The 21,836-nt window shown below is 38.8% G+C and overlaps 1 protein-coding gene across 1 annotated transcript; it reads left to right on the top strand.

Moving 5' to 3' along the window:
• The first annotated feature begins 3,416 nt into the window (after positions 1-3,416).
• CFAP206 (cilia and flagella associated protein 206) lies at positions 3,417-21,769 on the top strand. Its single transcript, XM_065834913.2, has 13 exons — positions 3,417-3,486; positions 3,684-3,808; positions 5,470-5,553; positions 5,870-5,960; positions 6,798-6,986; positions 7,253-7,411; positions 9,476-9,684; positions 10,504-10,623; positions 12,606-12,804; positions 13,497-13,634; positions 15,683-15,876; positions 17,029-17,172; positions 20,149-21,769. The coding sequence occupies exons 2-13, from the start codon at positions 3,701-3,703 to the stop codon at positions 20,377-20,379; spliced, it is 1,866 nt and encodes a 621-aa protein (XP_065690985.1). The 5' UTR covers positions 3,417-3,486; positions 3,684-3,700; the 3' UTR covers positions 20,380-21,769.
• Positions 21,770-21,836: the final 67 nt, after the last annotated feature.

Below are 21,836 nucleotides of genomic sequence, written 5' to 3'. Positions count from 1 at the left end.
CCTTTCTGTAGTAGGAATGCTGCTGGCAGTTTGTAACTTTTCAGTTCTAGTACTATCTGAAATACAAGTTAATACTACTAAAATGCTTAAAACAATAAAAGAATTTAAATTCTCAATAAGCTTGATGATCTGAAAGGTCTTTTCCAGCCTAAATGATTCTATGATTCTAAGCTGCAGATAAATTGTTCCTAAGCTTCCTGCCGCAGCCTAAAAATGTGTAAGGCAGGTGGATGTATCCTACTAGAGTTTATGGATGTGATCTGGTGCTGGCTTTTCAGAAGTTCCATATAACGTTAGCTTCTGTGACACGAATGCAGTGACATTGTGATATAGTCACTCATAATATTTATTCCCAATGTTTTGTCTCCTGAATTAAGTGCTCTTTGGCTTGCAGGTGTCCTACTGACAACAGAAAAATTTGGTTTATCAAAGAGTGTCAGTTATTTCAATTGAAGATGTTCTTATAGCTTCTTATTCCTTCAGAAAGTAGCCAAACTAATATGACTGTGAATACTGGTCACTCAGATGAGGGGTGTCAGAGTGTGTGTCAGGGTGTAGGGCTTTTTTGTTAGGATCAAGAGCGTATTTTTGGAGAGAATTGTTTGATAACCCTCACTTGCTGTGCTCTGGTTTGCACAGTAGAGCATGTGAACCTTTTAGGTAAAATCGAACTGGAAGGCATGATCTGCTACAGCATAATGTGCTACAGCCACAAACATACCATATGTCACTGGGAACAGACTAAAGATAGTCTGAAGTAACAATTGCTGAAGCACGTATGATGTGCCTCTCTGGTTCTGAGCAACAACTGCTTTGCTCTGCAGAGGTTGTGCTACTTGCAGATGAAGACACAGGTACCAGAAGAAAAGTGAGTATATTGAAATGGTCTTTAAATTGTCTCTTAAAAAGCCTTCAAAATGTCAAGCCAAAACTGCACAATTAAGCAGGCTCTGCATACATACTGAAAACCTGGAAAAATCCTACCTATGGCTCCCTACTCTGAAAGTATTTGTGTAAGCCCATGAATGTGTTAGTCATAGCCTCTGACTGTTATAGGATGGGAGCTGGCTTTTTGTGGCTGCAAAATTGCAAATTCCACCACTATCTCTACTGCAGATAGTGCTTGGTTAAAATCTGTAAAACCATTCGCTTTTAGCTGATAATCTTCTCAGAAGAAAGCATTACTGTCACTGCTTTGAGCATCAGGTTTTATCACTGACTTTTGAAATTTGCTCCTGTAGAGAGAAACCTGGTAGTGGCACCTTCTATTTTTCCTTTTAATCCCCAGAACTATATTCTTCTTTTCCCCTTGCTCCTCCCCACCTGCAACTGCAGAAGAGCTGGTTCTTGTGTGATTTATTGGGAAGTGCTGAGGGGAATCTCTGTGACCCTAAGCTCACTAACAGCAACACGCTTCTGCTCCGGGAAGGGCTGTGAATGCTTCTCCTCATTGTGGAAAAAGTGGTCCTGTAGATTTTTGTTCTCTTGATAAATGTCTTGCAGTAATTACTGAGCGTACAGATATTGATTTTTTTAAATGAGAATGCAGAAGACATATTAAGAAGCCCTATTAACTGTGCTACTAGAGTGAAGCCTAAGACTTCACAATGTCCTTTGCAGTCTTGTTTTGATACCTACTGCACAGACCTTCCCAAAGCATTTCCCAGATGTGATGCTGGGACTCATTGCACTGTACCTTTCTATGCACACCAAGCAAATGGATGTTATCCTACAGCTACTTGCCAGGTAGCATCTTAATTTTACTGGTAAGAACGACTTGTCTGAGGTCACAGAGGAAAAACATCATCTTTTCCTCCCATCAGGATTCTCACCAGAGTCCTCTGTATCTGACATCTTGAACCAAAGGGAAAAAAATACATCAGCTGAAAACTGGTACAGCTTGTCAGCTGTTATCCCTGCATTCGCTGCACCTTTTGAGCTTACTTGATTGCCTTTTAGGGACATGGCTTGTAAATTTAATTAATGTACTCTTATTCTTTCCTCTATCTGACATGGAAAAGCTTGAATTAATTGAGTATTGACTAACTGAACTAGTTACAGCAAGGCATTGCTTTCATCCAACAGCATGCTCAGTGGTGTGTGCAAGAGCTGAAGATGAACTTGGGGCTCACTGGGCTGCTGCTTGCAGGTTGTAACCCCACTGCACCCGGGGGGAACCACCGCCTCCAGCAGCAAGGATGAGCCCTGAAAGCAAGACTGGCTCTCTTATGTCGCAGAAGGAAGTTGCCTCGCCTGTGCCACCTGTGCTGGGCCCTGGCCTATGCCTACTGGGCCTCCCTCCAGAAGCTTCACTGGGACAAGCCAGCCTCGGTGTCCAAGTACATGCAACTGGACATGGCTGCTGGAGCAGAGACCTTGCTGTCAGCTGCCACTGAGCCACGGCTGTCGGCTGCCTCCAAAGAGAAGCAGCAGAAGGAGAGCTCCACCCTGTTGGTGAGGGAAGAGGAGGAGGGAGCAAGGCAGCTCCCGGAGGGCAACAGGAGGCAGGGGAGGGGCAGAAATCTGTCGCCTCTTCCCCAGAGGGGTGTGAGAGGCGCAGAAAGACTCCACTAACCAACCAGGCAAGCGGCTTGCGGCTTGGCTGCTCTGGTGCTGGGATATGGGGGCCAGCGGTCTGGCTCTGGAGGAGCAGCAGCTGGAGTCTCTCAGGAACAACCATCACATTGACAGGGAGATCAGGAGGGGGGCTGCCCGTAGCCTTTGGATGTGGCTCCTCTGGGGTGTGAAGAAGTATCCCTTCAAGGAGGATCTACCAGGGGAAAGGGGACCATGGTAGAGGAATGTTGTCTGCAGCAACCTGGACAATGACTGGGTCTCCAAAGACCCAGATGATGTCTGGTGCTCTCAGGCTGTGTGGCAGCAGCTGGTCCGGGATGTGATGCTGGGTGATGCCTGCGCCCTGGCGCTGGTGGACTGGCTGCCTTTGGTTTGTATATACGCGTACATGTTCATGTTTATAAATACTTACATATCGCGGTATGTATGTTCTACATATTCACATACATGCTTTGCCTAGTCATAAGCATATATATTGTATATATTTAGGTACATGTACCCTATGCATGTTTATATGTACACAGGTATGTTTATGTGTATCTATATATAGCCATAGGCATCCACATACATGGTTTGTATACACATACAGATGTTTATGTACACCTATACACATAGTCCTATGCCTCTGCATACCTATGTTTTGCATATACACAGGCATATATGTATATGTGTATATATACTGTATAAACACATATTTCTTTACGTGCATACCCACGTTGTATGTAAGCTCGTGTTTTGCATACACAGCTGTGTACCCATACACACACATCCATACATGCACCCACACCGCCCGCCGCTGGGCCCGCCAGCGGCCCAGGCCGGGCCGCGTCCCCATGGCAACGCCCGGCGCGCCTGCGGGCCGCGCTCCCCGTTTGCCGTCGGCCGGGCCGGGCCGGGCCGGAGGGGCAGGTGGGAGCGGGACGTTCCGGGGGGCCCGGGGCGGCGGGAACGCTGCGGGGTCGGGAGGGGGGTGCCCCGGGAAGCGGCAGGGCTGAGGGGCTGCGGGAGCCGGCCGGCGGTACAGGGGCGAGAGGGACCTTCAGGTCCTCGTGGAAAAACCTTGAAAGACGCACCCAAAATCTGAAATAAATGTGATTCCCATTAAGGTGTGTGTTTGTCCAGCATGGCTTGCAACCAGACTGAAAACGTCATCAAGAAAATTGTTCGTGAAATTGGACAAGAATGTGCCGCCCGGGGACAATCTGTTTCTGAAACCTTGGTGGCATTCATGGTAAGAGCAAATTAAACGTTTAGAGGTGGGGGTTTTTTTATTATTTCATCTGGGTGTTTTTCTAATCATGTTCAAATTCTGTTATGGACTGTAAAATATTAAGATAAATATGTATTGCTAGCATACAGATCAGAGGTTTCAAACCTGTGTGCCTGTAGCTTGGCAGTTCAAACCGTATTTTAAGGTTTCCATGAGGTGGGGGCTCAACTTTACATGAGATGAACAGTTCCCCCAAAGCTGCCGGCTGACACTCCTCGGACTGAGTGAGATGTGGAGCGAGGACAGAACTCACTCCTTGGGTCTTAAAAGTCCACAAACTTCAATGGCAGCTCCAGGGCAGCCTGGCCCAGGCTTTCCGGGATGTTTTGAACTTCTGAATATCTCGGTTTCCAATTGACCACATTGAGAAGTTGTAAAGGTGTATTCAGTGATATTCAGTACAGGGTTCTAAAAACCTGAAAAAGTATTTCATTCCTCTGAAATGCTACCTATCCAAATACAAGGCCCTGAAAAGGCTGCGGGTTCTGAGTGCTGGGAAGTCTTTGAACTCAGAGTTCTCCCTCAGTTTTCTCCTACAACCAGATAAACCATTTATTTATTTTTAAAGTGAAAAAGAGAAGTGTTCCCAAGTTTTAAAAACATTTCTTTCCACTCTCATAATGATCAAAAAGGGATGACACATCGATGAATGTTTATTGCAGCAGCTATGTTTATTCTTCAGCATTTACATCTTCCCTCTCTTGTGATGGATTCTTTTGTTTGTTTCTCAGTTTAGGCAGGGCCAGGTAGAATAAATGGGCTGAATATTTGAAAGAGTGGGCTTGGATCCCACTTAAACTAAAAATGAAATTAAATCAATCTCAGTGTTGCCCTTCGTAGACAACTATAAATATCCTAATAAACGTTATACATTCTGGCATTATACTCTTAGGAGACACAGCACTGCTGCAGAATATACTGTGAATGTACCTGCAAAGCTGTGTCTGGAGAAAGATGGAGCTAATTTATTTCTTTATTTATGGTATAAGAACAGAATCTGCTCTTGATGAACGTGTACATGAATGCAAATTGTTCACAGCAGTACTGTTAGTATGCCATATTTTTCCTAATGGTGACACCATGGCTTTAAAAAATACATTGGTCTCAAAAGCAGTATTAATCAATTAAGCATGGAAATTTTAATGAGTAAAAAACTTGTAAAAGTGCCTGGCAAGACACCCAGCATGCACACCAGTCACAAACATGGACATACTTCCCTGTATGCAGAACACTATGGATCTTTTTTAATCCAAATGGTAAGCATTAATATTCATGCACGTAACACCAACTGAGAAGTTTATAAACAGCTATGATGGATTTTTATAAAATTTTACTTAGAAAAATATTTTTCCAGGAGATGTTTACAGGAGATATATTTAAATATTTCTCCGCAAATTTTGTATCACAAATAGATTTTTTTTTTCACTTATGTCCGTGAACTGACATTGAAACTATCAACACGTGAAATGATGTAACTCTGTTTCATTATCAAAGATGGAAATGGAAAAAAAGAAGAGTAAAGAAATATTGTCTGCATCTGAGATTTATCAGAAAATAGAAGGTTAGTTGCGAAGAGTATATGTTGAGATGTAAATTAATAGCTTTCTTTTGGCAATCTTTAGGTGAAAGCTGTTGTTTTAGATCCAAGAAATGACTTTAATGTGGATCAAATCCTTATGGAAAAAGATGTGCAAAATCTTATCCAGGTAATTTTGACATGATGTTGAGAGCCAATACTTAGTTAAGACTACAGCAGTATTTGCTACCTGTTCCTGTTACTAAAATGCCATTTTATTTTTATATGAACACTTTCAAAATGTTAATGCCAGTTTATTCTCATGGCTCTGTAGCTAAAGACTGGACTTCATGTTTTCTCATGTAAATAAATGCCTTATAAATGCCTTATATAGAGAGAATAGTAGTGAGGGGGCTCTACTGATGTTATGAAATGTATAGCATAGTCACTGTTGGTTCAGACGTTTCCCCAGCAATAAGAACTTGCTCCTCTGTCTCTCTTCTTAGCTCTGTGTTACCAGATTGCTTGATACAACAAACCCATCTCTGAGCACAATTAAGATGCAAGTTTACTTTGATATGAACTATGCAAACCGAGGTAATTTCAAATATGTTTTCATAGAAGTTGATGCTGAGTTTAGGATTTAATATCTCTCTCTGTAGAGCTAATAGTGATTCCTGTTAAATGACTACTGGCAGTGAAGCAAAATAAATCTCCCTGGATAGATATACTACATAGGAGCATGGTGTTTCCATATGGATATAGCAGGGAAAAAATATACATTAGAGAGTAAACTCATTTCATCCAGTCTGAGAGATTTACTGAATGTAGTGTATTAGATCATTTGAGAACAGTTATGCTTTCAGTTTTGCAATGGCTAGCTGCCTTCAGCACAAAAAACTTGCACTGCACCTGTGTATCTGAAAAAGAACCAGTACCCAGAACTGCACTCATGTATCTGAAAGAGAACTTAATGTTTTATCAGTCTTTCTAATTGAGTTTTAACCTATTATATTTTATTGTTAGCATTGTTACCAACATTAGGAAGCTGCTCCAAAGTCTTCTGGACTCAGTAAGTTCAGTAAGTCCAGTAAGATTCTGAGATCCTGGGTAGTGTTCAGATTTGGGTGTGTAACTTCAGGTGTGTATAAAATATGTGTGTGTGTTATGTCCTACTGCAGCCAGAAGAGTCCAGAGAACCAGACACCTGCTGCTCAGTTTGGCCTGAAGAGTTCTCTGGACTCAACTGACTCATGTTAATCATGCTAATTATGTTAAAGTTTAGCTCCACTGTTGTTAGTTATAAGGATATGGTATCTTGAACCTCTCTGCCACTTACCTGTGCTTCAGAAACCTTAAGTTGAATTACACCCTCTGTACAACCCAAATTCCAAAGAATTTAGATAGCACTTTCTAAGCGTCCTTTTTTCCTAGCTGAATTCCTCCGTGAGCAGCACCATGTTCTGGAGGGAAGGCTGGCCCGTGTGCTCAGAGAAATCACAGATAGTCATCCTCGCGTGCAAGAAGAAACGGAGAATGTGTATCGAAAGACTGTTAGCTATGTGCTGCTGAGCTCTGGCCTGGGACCCCCAACAGATATTCAGGTTGTCAGGGAGGTAACAGGTCAGTAAACTCTCAGCTGTGAAACTGGGCTTTTCTTATTGAAGAATAAAAATTCTCCTTCTCTTCGCTGATCTTTAAATACAGATGTGGTAAACTCTGATGAAAGCTCACTAACCAAACTGTCACTGCTCAGCCTTGAAGTCTAAATTTGCCATGGGTTTCCCATCTTTTGCAGTTGTTCAGGAGAGGGTATTTTTTCTTGTTTAATTATTTTATTTTCTGTTCTCTCATATTGAGCATTTTCTCACCCTTTGTAATGCTTATAGCTGCTCTGCAGAGTGTATTCCCCCAGACAGAGATGAATACTTTCATCTCACTCAGCAAGAAGAACAAAGAGCAACAGCTGAAAAATCTTGCCATGCTAGTCACAGGGATTCGGTTGTACAACAAGGAATGTGGGAAGGGAGGAAGCAGCATTGATGACTGTAAGTAGACAAATGTATTTGGACTGTGTATTCCAAATAAATTCTTCCTGACTTTCTTCACTGGAGCACCTCCAATAATAGCCCATCTCTCTAGATAAATGGCTTCAACCCTGGTTCTGTAGATCTGAAGGAAAAGTACATATTTGTTATTTTTTAGCTAAGAGTTGATGTGGAGTATTTTTTAGCTATTGTGTATTTTTTAGAGTTGTGTATTTTTTAGCTATTGGTTGATGTGGAAGGATTATATGTATTAACTTGATGCACTCATTTACCTCATGGTAATTTGTTCCCTGATCCCTTGCCATTACGTGAATTAAATATGTAGCATTTGCCTTTAAAAGCAGTTAATTAAAATATTGAAAGTACACTGTCAATTCAGTTACAATTTTCTGTTGATTATGTGTGATGAGAAGTGTTAAAAGTTGCTGGGGCATTATCTGTATCCTTTTAATTCAGAGTAACCCCTTCAGATTCTTAACATGTTCTCAAAAATCTTTCGTATTTTGAATCTTTCTGCTTCTTTAATAAGCAAAAAAAGTCAAGACCAAAGTTTCAGGAACAAAGGCTATAGCACATACCTCTCTTGATAAGGAAATGGTGCTTTACTGGAAAGCAAAGCACTTGCTTAGCTAGACAGTATTTTAAATAAAGCATTACAAGTAGGGAAAAAAACCCCATACCTACCACATCAGAGAAAGAAGTAAGCAACTTTCTAGATTTTGGTGATATTTTTTCTTCTCACATGCCAAGCAAAGCATTGTTGGTTTTCTGTTTTTATAATACACACTTTCCCACGAATGGCACCTTTCTGTGTTGCAGCTGGCTCTCTTCAAGGTTCGCTGGGCCTGGGTTACAGCATAAGGGAACATTCAGCTACTGTGGTTATACAAAAGGCATGATTTACAACACGTGGTCTTTGTCACTGTAATATCTGCAGATTTTGTAACTGCTTAAAATAGATAATACAACTTCTTTGCACTGACCTGTTCATGTATCACTTTTAAACAGATGGAAAAAACACAGCATGAATACTCTTAGAATGCCTTAATGCTTAAGGCCAGTAGTTAGACTGCTAAAGCTTTAATTTACACGTTAGCAGCAGACTTGCTGAAGCAGGGCTCTGCCTTGGCTTTTTACCCTGTTTCCAAAAAAGTAAATCAGCCAAGTGCTGAGCTTTCTCCACCTGTGGCTAGACCTGTGCAAATTTACTTCCCATTCCAGCTTTGTTAAATCTGGCTTTTCTATGCTCACAGGGTTTTGACTGGACATAACACAAGCCTTATTACTGTACTGCTGCTTGCCGATGCTGCAAGCATTAGAAATTCAACACACACAACACAGGGCTGTATTGCGCAGTTAAAGAAAGTGGCTAGACCTTATCCTATTCCTTGCATAGATGTCTGCTTAATTAACAAAACCTATCACAATATTCAGTGTGTGGTTGTCTGCTATCCATGATGAAATTTTAAAGAAAAAATATAATTTATAGTATATTCTGCATCAGCAAAAAATAGTTTTTATTGACCTGTGCCATTTGGAGGGAATTTGTGGGGTTTTTAAGTACTCATGCTGAATTTTAATAACTGCATAGGCATGTTTTTTCATGTAGTATCCATCTTCTCTTTTTAGTAGCAATCTTTGACTCAGAGCACTGTTAGACCTCAAAGTACCCAGAGAATCGGAAGCCTGCTGTTATTATTAGTATTTTACAAATGAGGGAACTGAGAACTGAAAATAGTGCAAATTGCCTAAAGTCCCTCAGGAAACCCATGTCAGCAGTAGCAACTGAAGTGCATATACTGTAAAGCAAGTTTTCTCACAGTCCTTGACTTGACTGTGATATTTCCACACATGCGATTCTGACTGTTTGAAACTACTCGACTAGTCAGATACGGTGGTCAAATCTAGTATGCAAGCATTTGGAAATGCATGAATATAAGGACAAAATTTAGAAATCAAAATTTTATTGGAAGACTGCATTGCTCAAATACTGCACTTTAACCATTTGCCAATGATTTTGATAATTCTTTTTGTATGTATCTCATATTTATTCTATATAAACAGTGCCAGCCGTTCTGAATGAAGCCATTCCATCAGCTACACAGACTCTCGATGAAGGTCTTAATACTTGCCAAGCACGAGCCCACCAGTACACAGCTCTGTTGGAATCCATGCAAGAAGACCAAGATAGATGTACACAGCTTAGCTCTTTTAAACTGAAAGAAGCTCTGTTCAATGTGAGACAATATGAGGCCTTCCTTTGCATCCTTCTGGTGAGACACCATCATGTTATATCCTGTAGGTTTTTATTACAGATGGAATGTATTCAAGTTACGTACTTGTACACGATAGAAATATAAGAAAAATTAATTCAGAAATATCTGAAATCATATTTATCTCAATATATGAGAACCTACATCATCTGTCATGATGAACTTTGTACCTAACTTGCAGACTTTTGTTAAGACAAAATGGATTAATTGTTTGCTGCAGTGTGACTGCGCTTCCATTTGATTTCTGGAGGTTTCCTTGTTTGTTTAATTTCATTAACAGAGGGCTAAAAGAGCAGGACTTTTTTCTTGTTTGCATACTGATCCTCTGCCCCAAAAGGCATGAGAGAAAAAAATATCTCTGTTCAGTCCATAAGTCACCTTGATTTTAGTCTGCAGACATCCTCAACACATATGGAGTCATCAGAAGTTTTTGAAGAATAGAATTTAAATTACTGAAATTTGTTTTGTTTATCAAGGTCTTTAAATTTGCCTTTTGACAAAGAGCAGGGTTTTATAAGATTTTCTTGTATAAAATAAAGCTTAGAAAAATATTTCTCTCTTCAATTCTTTTCAGTTCTCTTCACTATAAAGGTGTAGAGATTTTCTATTAAAAAATTACTAGCGTATGTTTGAGAGAAGCACCTGGTTTTATGCCTGAACACTTAAGGAAAAATTGATTTTGTGGAAAGTTAGAGTGCATTTCATTCCTTAGAACATTGTCTGAAAATAGTTGAATGAAGAGACTAAGTAAATACTTATTATTAAATACTTGGTTATTTGACTGTCACACTTCTTACCTGAAGTAAGTTCTCTTTTCAGTCTGATGTAATTACAAGTGCTCAAGAAGTTGAAAAGATGAATGTGCAGTTCACAGCAACAATGGAGCAGTTGAAAAACACAGTGCAGAATAAGGTTTCTGTAAATACCGATGAAGTTTTTGTAAGTATTTTGAATGGAAAACCCGTTTCTTCTTAATTATAAAAAAATACTGAAGTACTTTTCTGGTGTATTTTTGCATAGCTTGTGTTCAGAAAAGCACTGCATTATTTTCTCTATTGTAACAGCATGAGTGATTTTTGAAGGGGCAAAAAAACTAAAGGACTTGATCTCAAGATAAAAGAAAAGCAAGGTGCGAAAAGGGAGAGATGGAAATAAATGGCATTTTGCTGTGTCTTGAGTAATTTGTCAGTATTTGTAGATTTACAGTGATATTTTCCTGTTTTGTGCAAAAGTTCTCTTCTGTTTCCTGCAGACATGGTAGGTACATAATGGTGACAGATAACAGCACATCAGAGTGTGATTCTGTAAAAGTACCTTCAGATAGCAATTCCTGTAATTACAGTATGACTCCTTGATGTAATTTTTCTAAAGAAATCAGATTTCTGTGAGGGGACTCTCAGCCCCTGCCTCTTCCAATAGCTTCTGAACCTGTTGGCCAGTCTCAGATGAATTTATCAGTCTGGAGATCTCAAAACATGTTATTTTCTGCATGATTTGTGAAAAACAAGCACCTAGAGAGGCACAATTGGAGCCTTCCTAAGATCAAATCTGCAATGTGAATGTTAGTTGCTGGTATTGTGAAGGAGAGTGCTTGATGACCCTGTGAAACTCTGGGATTATTATGACGGCATGGTGAAAGGGAAATGGGAGAGAAATATGTAAAAAACCAGCTTCATTTAATTTGCTTTTCATGGAAGAGCTCATTATTTTGTGTAATATGTTTGTCATTTTCATTTCTTATAGTTAGCTGCTGAACTAGCATGCAGTTCACACATAGGTTATATTTCAGACTTCCAAACAAAAGAAAGCAAAATAAAGTCTAATGTGAAAGAGGGAGGAAGATCATGCCCACCTCTCACCTACTCAGGAGTATCTTTTACACTTCCTGTAAAGGCATTGTAGTTGCAACTCATGGGACAGGCACTTTGACAGAGGTATAGCTCAGGTGGGATCTGACACTTCAGTTTGTGTGTGCCTGGGGGCTGTGGTACCAGGTCGCTCCAGAACAGGTCAGACAAAATAACAACACTTGATAGTTTACACATATAGGTGGGGTTTTACTTCATTTGGCATTTAAACAGGTGCGTTCCTTCTGGTCTTTCTTGTTCCTGTCCACCTTATTTTCAGTTATAAAACCGTGTTGTCAGTGAAGCGCTCAATACCAAGCATGGCCTCAGAGTGACGTATTTGGGAAAGGCTTTGGAGTAAAATGTAGAAAAGTACCATTCTGTCCTATAGGTATACATTCTGGACATACATGATGGGAGCTCCTCTGATGTGCAGATGAGTCTTGTGCTGAACAAGGAATAGGATGTGTATTTTATATAAATGCCAAGAATCTCAATGTTGAAAGAAGAACTGAAGTTGCTGCTGTTACGCATTTTACTTGTTTCTTGTTTGCACTTTTGAGGTTTTGAGCTGCTTGGGTGTCTGCAAACTTGTGAGCAAATCTGGAGGAGTCTAGTTTTTGATTATTTTTAAAACTTTGGTTTAATGTTTGATTTTTTTAATAGAAATTTCTTTATATTGGTAACATTTAGCTGTATACCCTTTTCCAACCAAAGTCTTCACTAAGTTAACATTTTTTCTACGTAAGGATTTACTGTTAAACAAGTCACTCTTTGATGACAATCATTGAAGGAAGTCAGTTACTTTCTATGGAAGTTGTGAAATAAAGTCCTGAATTTGAGCCAGTCCAGTGGCACAACCTAACAATTGCTCAGGGATACGAGAAACTTAGGTTGGGTAGAATCTTGCACTAAAGGCAAAGATGACATGACATCCCCTGGAATTCCTGTGTGCTGAAGGCCTTGGAGAACAGCCTCACTCTGTTCATAGCAGGGATTGTTCTGCACAGCACTTGGATTACACTGCAGACATAAAGAAAAGTTGGATTTCAGATAATTTTCTTTTTTATCTAGCCTCTCTTTATTGCACTTTCCAACCTCTGGACCGGCTTTCAGGATGAGATGCTACTGCTACACTTCCTCACAAATATGATGAACAATCTCCAACAGTTCTCAGAAATCCAATCACAGCTTTTTCCTGAGGACATGCTATCATCTCTTCTGGAAGGAATGACTGTGAAAAGTGATGAGGAAAGGATAAGAGAAACCAAGGGTATGAAAAGTTATTACTTTTAAAAATTTCCTTCATTTTCCAAGATTTTGTGGTTTTGATTTTATTTACAGAAGGTGCTATACATTGATTTCTTTAATTCTCAGAATTTACACAGTAAATGAAAATTAGTCTTGCAGTGTGATGATTTATTTTTCATGTAGTGTACTTTGGGCTTTCATTTTTATACATAAAATTAAAACATATGTAATAGACACAAACATACTTTACAAAAATGGCAGAATATTTCTACTTTTTTTGGACATATCTTAAGTTTCTTTATCTTTTTATACCTTTCAGAACTTCTGAAATGGAGGGAGAGAATAAAAGGCTAATTTAACAGGGCTTTGATTACCAGAAGTGTTAGTTTGTAAGATGGTACCCCTAGTAATCAAGTTGTACTCTGGGGCATTTTTAATACGTGAGTGGATGAAAACAAAATAGAAGACCAAGATATTGCCTTCCTGTTGTCATGCCCTGTTTGCAAAGCAAACTAATGCTACTAAAGGCTCCTGCAGGACTGATTTTTCAGTAGGATCTCTCCTAAGGCAGGACTAAAGTTTGGCTTTGGGGATCTTGGCTCTGCAGGTCATCCTGTAAAGACCACAGTAATCCAGTCATCCTGTAACATTATTGTATTTTAAACATCTGATGTTTTGTTACTGAAATCCTTCGTTTGTTAAACGTTTTCTTAGGAATCAGAGTGAATGTTTTGGATTTCAAGAACCAAGAATGGCTTTTTCCAGAGACTATTGATAATTTTGACCAGCTGCCAATCCAGTACCACAGCTTCTGTGCACACGCAATTGGTGTGAAAGGCCTCACTCTCCCAGGTAAGCTTTTATTCCGTACTGTATATGCACATGAGTACTAGTGAAAATGCAGAGACATATTCTGAATGCATCCTCTTATGTCAGAGCTGGAGTTCTGTATTTTCATGTTGGTAATTTTCATCTCAGACAACTTATTTCCCCTGTTGAAGTATTTTCTTTTAAAAATACACAAATAAACTGCCCTAAATAGAAGGCAGGAGGGCTTAAAGAGAAAACAGGCCTGAGCAAGCAGAGGCAGAAACAAGATGGGATGGATAAATGTTTCCCCCTGCTATATATGCATCTGTGTAACTTACACTGCAGCTGAATGCAGCTCTGTTTATTGGTTTTCATGTGTTTCAATACAGATGCAGGAAAATGGTCATTGCTTCTGCTTTGTGTATCTGTCTGTTGCAAACAGACCCATTCATGCCTACGTTGTATGTATTTTCAAATAGTGGATATAAAGTACAAAAATCTTCTCTGAAAAGAATGCAAAAGTCCACCTGATTAAGTCAACTAATCAGGAATTTTTTTGTATATTCTAGGGTCGTTTGTCTTGAAAGTAAGCCTTATTTCAGTCACCCCATCAGTTCATGTTTTCTGTCTCCTTGTCCTTTATAGAACTTTTACATACAGAACTTTTTTAAACCTAAAAAGATTGGGAGGAAAATACTGTGATTTCTTGGCAGTATTAAAAAATAGATGTTTTTATGGCAATGTAAATTATTTACACTTATGTAGTATTGCATATGAGAACAGCTGTCCCAGGTTGGACTGAAGGTCTCCTTAGCCCTGTGTCAAATTTCTGGATGTGGTCAGTCCTGAATACTTGAAGATTATGAGAAATCAAGTAGGGATGATCTTTCCTTAAATATATCCTTCCCTGTTCTAGCAGCCAGTGGTTACGGAATTTCCTCAGATAAATGCTGTGCCCGTCCCTTTCTGTTGAATAACCCTTGATAGAGCTTTTTCATTTATCTAATTGCTTTTTGAATCCATTTAGAGTTTGCCATGGGATATTCTTATTGTGAAAGAGTCGCACAGTTATAATTATATACACTATGAAAAGGTACCTCTTTCTGAGATGGTTTTAAGCTCTGGCTTGATAATTTCATCAAAGACCTGATAGTCTTTCTATTAGGAAAATTAGCAAACAGTAATTTTATATTGCATGCAACTCATGGTTTTATAATCCCATATCGTATTATTTCTCTTCAGTTCCTTCTTTTTAATGCTGAAGAGGCCTCTTTTCTTTAACTCATCCTTCTGTGAAAGGCATTCCAAGCCCCTGATCACTGCCAGATCCCTTCATTTTACTTTTTCTTACTCTGTTGTGTTGGAACAAAATGTTGTCTTACAATGTAGCATATAGGTTGTTACAATGTTGGTTTTTTTCTCCCCCTCTGTTTGCATCCTAATAATTTCTGACAATTCTTTTTGCTTTTTTGATTGCCACTGAGTAGTGTCATTTAGTATTTTCAAGCCACTATCTATGGTGATTGTAGGTCTTTCTTGGGCAATGACAGCTAAAGCAGAGCCTGCCACTGTCCTTGAGCTCTGTTTGTGTTTTCCTGTATAAGTTGTTTGGCCTTCATTGACATTTTCTCTGTTAATTTGTTGTCAAGCTTGTCAGCTGCTTCCTCTGCTTCTTCAGTTAATTTCAATGTTATGCCCTTTGGTATAAATAGACCACTCATCTGCAATCAAATATTTGTTGGAGATTATAGAGGAAACATTTCTGGGCTATGAGCAATGTTTTCTTATGCCTTTGCTATAGGTGTTTTACCTGTTGTTTTTCCAACAGATGTGCACTAAGACATGCTGAATGTGAACTGATCAAAAGCAGTTGTACTGGCTCAATGAAACAGACATTTCTATATTTAAATACTTACTTTCAGGGATTTATTCTGATTTCACAAAAAAAAAAAAGGAAGGGAAACTTACTTGAAGGGAATGCAGAATCTAGATTACAGATGCCTGTTGTATTGGATATCATGCTCTTCACTATTTTATTTTGTGGGGTTTGGTTTGGTCTTGTTTTGGTTGGTTTTTTTTTTTTTTTTTAGGAAATCCTGCAATTGGAATTTTGAAGCACAGGGAGAGATGTTATGTTTTCAGTTCCAAAGAAGCTGCATACCTCTTTGCTCAAGATCCAGATAAGTTCATTCAACTGAATGTAGAAAAAGTAAAAGAATATGCAGAGCTAATTCAACTGCTTGAGCTTCGCCATCAGTTTGAAGACCTTGTTTCCTATGCCCAGGTACACACCGCCCATGCCTCTTGCTGAACAGCAGTTGTGTCACTGCTTGGCTGTCCTTTCTATAACATAAAGAGAACAGATGATACCCATCCTTAGGAAAGAAGTATAATTGTCTGCCTGCCAAACAGTGTGTCTGAACGTCCATCTTTTCTAGGCCTTCAGGGTGTTGATAAGAAACATTTTGCTTTAATGTTGTTTTCACCTTATCTCTTCATAGGAGAATATGTAGAGCCAAAGGATCATGGCAGCAATAAAAGCTGTTAGTCCTTAGCCTAGGAAGATCCTGTGTCTGATCTTTCTTTTCCTCATTTTTGCAAAAGTAGTTTAAAGCGACAGTAAATAAATGCAACAGAAGATAAGCCAGATACCATATTAACTGGAGCTTTAGCTCAGCAGTTCATCAGTGTGTGCTGGATGAGGGTGTGGTGGTATCTGGGGATAGGAATTACGGAATATATTACAAAATGAAAGGGAACTTAGTAATCGTGAATGCGACAGTGCTACCATGTGAAATCCAAAGACTTGATTTGGATTCATAGATATTCTGTGTGCTACACTGTGAACTCTAGGTCCCTAGCAAAGCAAAGTATGTGGTCTTGAACTGCCCGTGGCGAGCCAAGATATGGTTTATATCCCAGCTCTGGCAGGGATGTAAGAACTTCTCCTAATTATGATTTTTAATCCATTCATAAATATACACTGAGGTCCTGGCATCATAAAATACTGGTGTGGTGGTGGTGGGATCCCCTTTTATCAAAATCCAATGGCTAAAGCTCACACCCGGGATATGTGAGTCTGAAATTCAGCTGTGGCCTCTGCCTGAAGGGCTTTCTGTCAGAAATGAAATCCATTGAATACTTAATAGTTTCTTCTCTTTAAGCAGGGGGAACAAAATTATTTTTAATGTAAAAATCATTATGCACTTGTGGTTTGCAGGCTATTTACTTTTAAAAAATAGCAAATCTATGTGCTGTTTTTCTTAGATGTCCGTATTCTTACCATTAAAGCCTTGCTTGGTTTTTTTGGTTTTTGGTTTTGTTCCTTTTTGTTTGTTGGTTTGATTTGGTGGGGTTTTTTGTTTGTTTGTCATTTGTTTTTTTGTTGTTGTTGATGATGTTTTAGTGTGTGGTTTTGTTTGTTTTTTCCATCCAGGCTGGAAATGCAGTCAGATTTTTGATTAAAACAACCATAAAATGTGACAGTAGTACTCAAACTGATACTCATATTTTGCCTCCAACTATTGTGACGTCCTATGAATGGAATGAATGGGAACTGAGAAGAAAAGCTATAAAATTGGTTTGTATTGTTATTACCAGATTTTCATTGTTGGATAACAAAGTACAGAATAAATTATTGTTAACTTTCATTTCTTGCAATATAAATATAATCTTATTTAAATATACACACTTCCTTTACAACTGGCTCAATATTTTTTTTTCATTTATTTTCTCTCCATATATCTAGACTTTCTCATTCTCCCACTTTTTCCATATTTTTCCCAATTTTTTGAGCAGTGCTTCCACTGCCATGTCCATTCCAGATTTTTCATTTGCCACCTTTAAGTAATAAGAGTTTGTTGATTAGTGTTGAATTTTTAAGTTGTTCCGCTACACTCAAATAAGTTTAACAGTTTGAAGATATTGCTGTATACTTTCTTTGTAAAAAAAAGTTGCAGAAAGGTTTGGTTCAGGCAAAACTTTATTGCAAGTTAATATTCATCACCATCAAGTAAGAAGAGGAAAAATGGAGTAAGTGACAGACAGAATGGTTAGGAATGCCTTCGGATGTGTTTGACCCTGCAGCAGCATTCTTTGAGCTAACTTACCCATCCTTGAACGGTATCAAAGCATGAGGCCTTTTTTTTAATATAATGAAAGATTTTTCATTTTATCCTGATTCTTCATGTTTGCTAAACCCAATTCTGCTTTAAAAAAAAAAAATCCCTCTTTCATTTAGGGGTGATATCTGGAGTGATAAGAAACAAAGCAAGTAGGTTTTGTGTTATATATATAAACCAGATGAAATGTTTGTTATACTATCATGATGATTTTCTGTTGGATTGGAAATCACAGTCTGTCCACAGCAGGTTAGCCACACACATAAAAGCTTTCAAAGTAGCAATATATATTTAAAAAGCTTCTTTCTGTGGTTTGCCAGCACATGCAGTTGTTGAGATATAGCACCTGATCTCCACAACTGAGTCAAAGTGAACTTGTGAGTACAGGTAATATTGCAGTTACCAGTATCAACTGGACACAGAATACTGCAGGGTTGATTATTTTTTTTTTTCTGTGAACACATGCACTATGGAGGCCTATGGTTTCCTTTCTGATGTTCTTTTTGCCATGAAATCTCCAAGGAAAAAGGAAACCAAAATTTTGGACTGAGAAGTCTTGCCAGTGTTAACTGGCTTCTAAAGGATTCTAAGTAATAGTTCTTACTGAGGAATATAAAGAAACCAGTTAGGTTTACAAGAGGCCTAGCGAAAAGCCTCCTTTGCTTCTGTAATTAACAAATGCACATAAATAAATGTAAGATGTGGTCAGTGGTTTATCTTTAGCATAAACAAAAATGGGTGTTTCCCAATAGCTGAGCCTGAAGACCATTCACAAACAAATTTGTAGCTCATTAGTTTTAAATATTTAAAGAAAGTACTTTAAAGTACTCAACTGTCCATATGGGAGGCTGGTGATGCTGCATTGAAACAAAAAATCCCAGATGCATGCAGAAGTGTTTAGTCTCCTGTGACTATGCTGAATTTGTAATATGGTGGTGATACAACATTTGCAATCAAAGTGCTAAAATGGCAGAAAAAGCTTACCAGTGCATCTGTGAATTTTATACGTTTAGGGGAACATCAGACATATTTGAAGGTTTTGTTAGAAGATGAGAGCAGATGCCTGGAGTTTTTTTTTTTCCTGTTGTTCATACTTGGCTAGAAAACTTGTAGTAATGTGAAGTGTTAAAATATGACTTCATTAGAACACCTATTTGATGTCAGAAGTGAAATTTTTATCTCACATTTGTTTCTCTGTGCAAGCATAGCTCCTTACGACAGGTACATTCAGTTTTTAAGAGGGATAAACTTAACAGAGAAACAGTATCTCATGCCTGCTCTTGTTTTAATTGTCATTAAAACCCTTAGATTAAAACGAAACAAAACCAAAAAAATCCCACACAAAACCCGCAACACCTAAGATACTGTCTTTATTTCTATGCTGTCTCTTCTGTAAATTCCTTATTGTTCTTTTCTGTATTTTCCTTGATGACACTGTGCATAAGACTCAGTTGTAGATTAAGATATCAAGGTGTGTCTCCATATAGATGCTTCAATGTCCATTCCAGTTGATGGAGACCCAACTAGTGGCATCTGGGGAATGTTTTGATTCACACTGCTGCAAACACCGAATTTGGCCAACTTAACCATCCTCCAGCTCCCATTGACTCCAGTCTCCGCTGACTGGACTGGACTCCAGGGACTTTCTCACTTACATGTGGGGAGTGGATCCCACCACATGAGGCTGGATGTTATATATTTCAATGACCACAACATGTCATATGGTTTACAGTGGTTTACATTGTTGCTGACATAGAAGGCTCACTGGTATAAGGAACATTTTGTTGTTTCAAGTGTTCTGACTTTGTAATATTACCACTCCAGGAGGAGTGGCTTTGTTGTTGTATCTACAGCAGTTTCTGTGATTGAAGAGAGCTTTAATCATAGATTACCTTTTGCCCCTTGCCAGGGGGTTAGCAAGCAATGTCCTGAAAAGAGGCATTTTTTCCCTTTTATCTGGTACTTCGTGACACCAGCACCTAAACCTCATCACATTTGGTTTGAAACCAGACAAAGGCTTAATCCTGTAGTTTGATTATCCACAATATGTGGGATCCTCAAGCTTGTTTTATGTTTCAGATGCCCAAAGAGGTTTAGCTGCCCGCCATTCCACTCAGTGTGCTTTCAGACCGACTGAAATTAATTTGAAGGGTCGGAAGAGCTTAACATGAAAACACCATTTTATTCTGATGAAAAAAAAAGCTCCAGCATTTAACAAAATTTGAAGTAGAATGACCAAAGCAAAACATAAAAGCAGATAAAAAGCTGATTTCAAGTTGTGTTGGCTACGTACGAGGCTGTTAGTTCAGGAGTTATCACACCACAATTGCAACAGTGACGTGGGCAGTAGGGTGATGTGGGCCACATTCCAGGTCTGTGAAGCACATCGGTCTAAAATAATTTCGCTTAAATCTGATTCTTTTTTGTGTCTTTAGGCCAACTTGCGCCGCAAATTAACTCATGCCATGCAGACTGAACTCAGCCATATGAGAAGAGAGAATTCCACCCAAGTGTACTTGCCAAAAGACGTTGGCACCCAGACTAAGCGTGACAGTTCTAGCAACGTACCCAGACCACAGATCTTCTTGGAAGGTCTCCGAGGAGGATCATCTCCTACTACTCATATGGTCAAAGTAGACTTAACAAGAGCAGCAGATGAAACCTAAGTGAAAATGAGAAACCTAAAGATATATATTGGATGTATGTATAAAATCCCTGAATATATCTGGATTAAGATACAAAAGATTTTACTGTGTCTGTTGACTCTAGGAACAGTTGATTTATTTTATTTATCTTATATGTTGGGGCTGCTGACTGGCATTAAATGATAGAAATGATAAGCCTGAAGCACATAGATTTTAAACAGCAATTTAGATTCAAGATGTTCCCAAAGACTTTGATTTAAACTAACATTTAAATGTGTAGTGTGCATCCTGGGATTTTCTTGACGTTTTAATACAATGATTGCTTGTTGAAACACCATCCTTAAGAGTCATATCTTAAGAGAAATAGCTTTTATGAGATATAGGCCAATGCTGCAGCTCCGGCAGAGGCATAATTTCCATTGGTGTGAAATAAAACTGATCCCAACAGAGTCACCTGAATCTCACAGCTCGACCCTTAAAACAGAATCATCAAGAAGGTAAAGCCAGCAAAATTACATCAGTTGGGGTCCTTGGGCCTGTCCATTAGTGCTGTCATTGTACTTTAAGATGAAACATCTTCTCAAATGGGAATAGGGAGTGCTTTAGAACAGAGAGACTTTTCACAACAACAAGAAGCTCCACCAGTTATTATCTGCAAAATGTCCAGGTGTGAAACTGTGATTGCACAGGACGTACTAAGGTTTCTAAGTCTCTTTTTTGGTCAGGTGCAGAGTGGTGCATCATGGTTTCCTGGGTCATCGTTATACAAACTTGTGATGATAAAGCTTGAAGATTCAAGCTGCTGGGTGATTTTTTCTGTGGGATTGTACAGAGTTGCATTCACTTTTTGTCCAGCTGTCTCCAAGGCTTCACTTTTTAAAGTTCTACAACTGGGACAAAACCACTCAATAAAAGGACCAGGACAGGAGAGCAAAAAAAAGTTAGATAGTTTCCACTAAATGATATCCTCTTCTGTAAAAACTGATCAGTAACAGCTGGGTGTGCTGCTCTTCCATGTTTTTTCAATGATGAGCTGGCACCAGTTTTTAGATTTATTAAAAAAAAACAAACATGAATGCTATTACCAGGTGCAGTTTGTTTTCTTTTCTCCCGAGAAAACACCCTGTTGCTGCTTCAACGTGTTGTTGCTGTCATCTCCAGGTATTTTTATCATCATTTCCTTTGAACCTTTTATATTAAAGTTCTTACTTTGACCTACAAAGTGGTATTTTAAGAATACAGAAATACATCTATTTAAAAGAAAACTGGTAAGTGAAAATCCCTTTTGTCGCACTTACCCTTTTCCATTTGGAGAATGTACTGCAGTATTGTAAAACACTGGGGGATGCAAGTGTAATCATCTCGGTTTTGGCACGGCAGAAACACGGGGGTATGTAAGAGCTTACTACTGCAACGAGAAATATGTGTGTGAGCGCCCTGGGCGTTTACTACCAATAAAATATTTCAGAAAAAAAAAA

Source organism: Patagioenas fasciata, chromosome 3 (assembly GCF_037038585.1).
Source record: "Patagioenas fasciata isolate bPatFas1 chromosome 3, bPatFas1.hap1, whole genome shotgun sequence".
NCBI lineage: Eukaryota > Metazoa > Chordata > Aves > Columbiformes > Columbidae > Patagioenas > Patagioenas fasciata.
The sequence above is the reverse complement of the archived record's forward strand: the minus strand, read 5'-3'. Positions and strand labels throughout refer to the sequence as shown.

Excerpts from the sequence above, each read along its gene's own strand:
- CFAP206 (XM_065834913.2), top strand. The coding sequence starts at position 3,701 with ATGGCTTGCAACCAGACTGAAAACGTCATCAAGAAAATTGTTCGTGAA. Across the intron at positions 12,805-13,496 it reads AAGGATAAGAGAAACCAAGG|GAATCAGAGTGAATGTTTTG; the intron begins GTATGAAAAGTT and ends ACGTTTTCTTAG. Across the intron at positions 15,877-17,028 it reads ACCTTGTTTCCTATGCCCAG|GCTGGAAATGCAGTCAGATT; the intron begins GTACACACCGCC and ends TTTTCCATCCAG.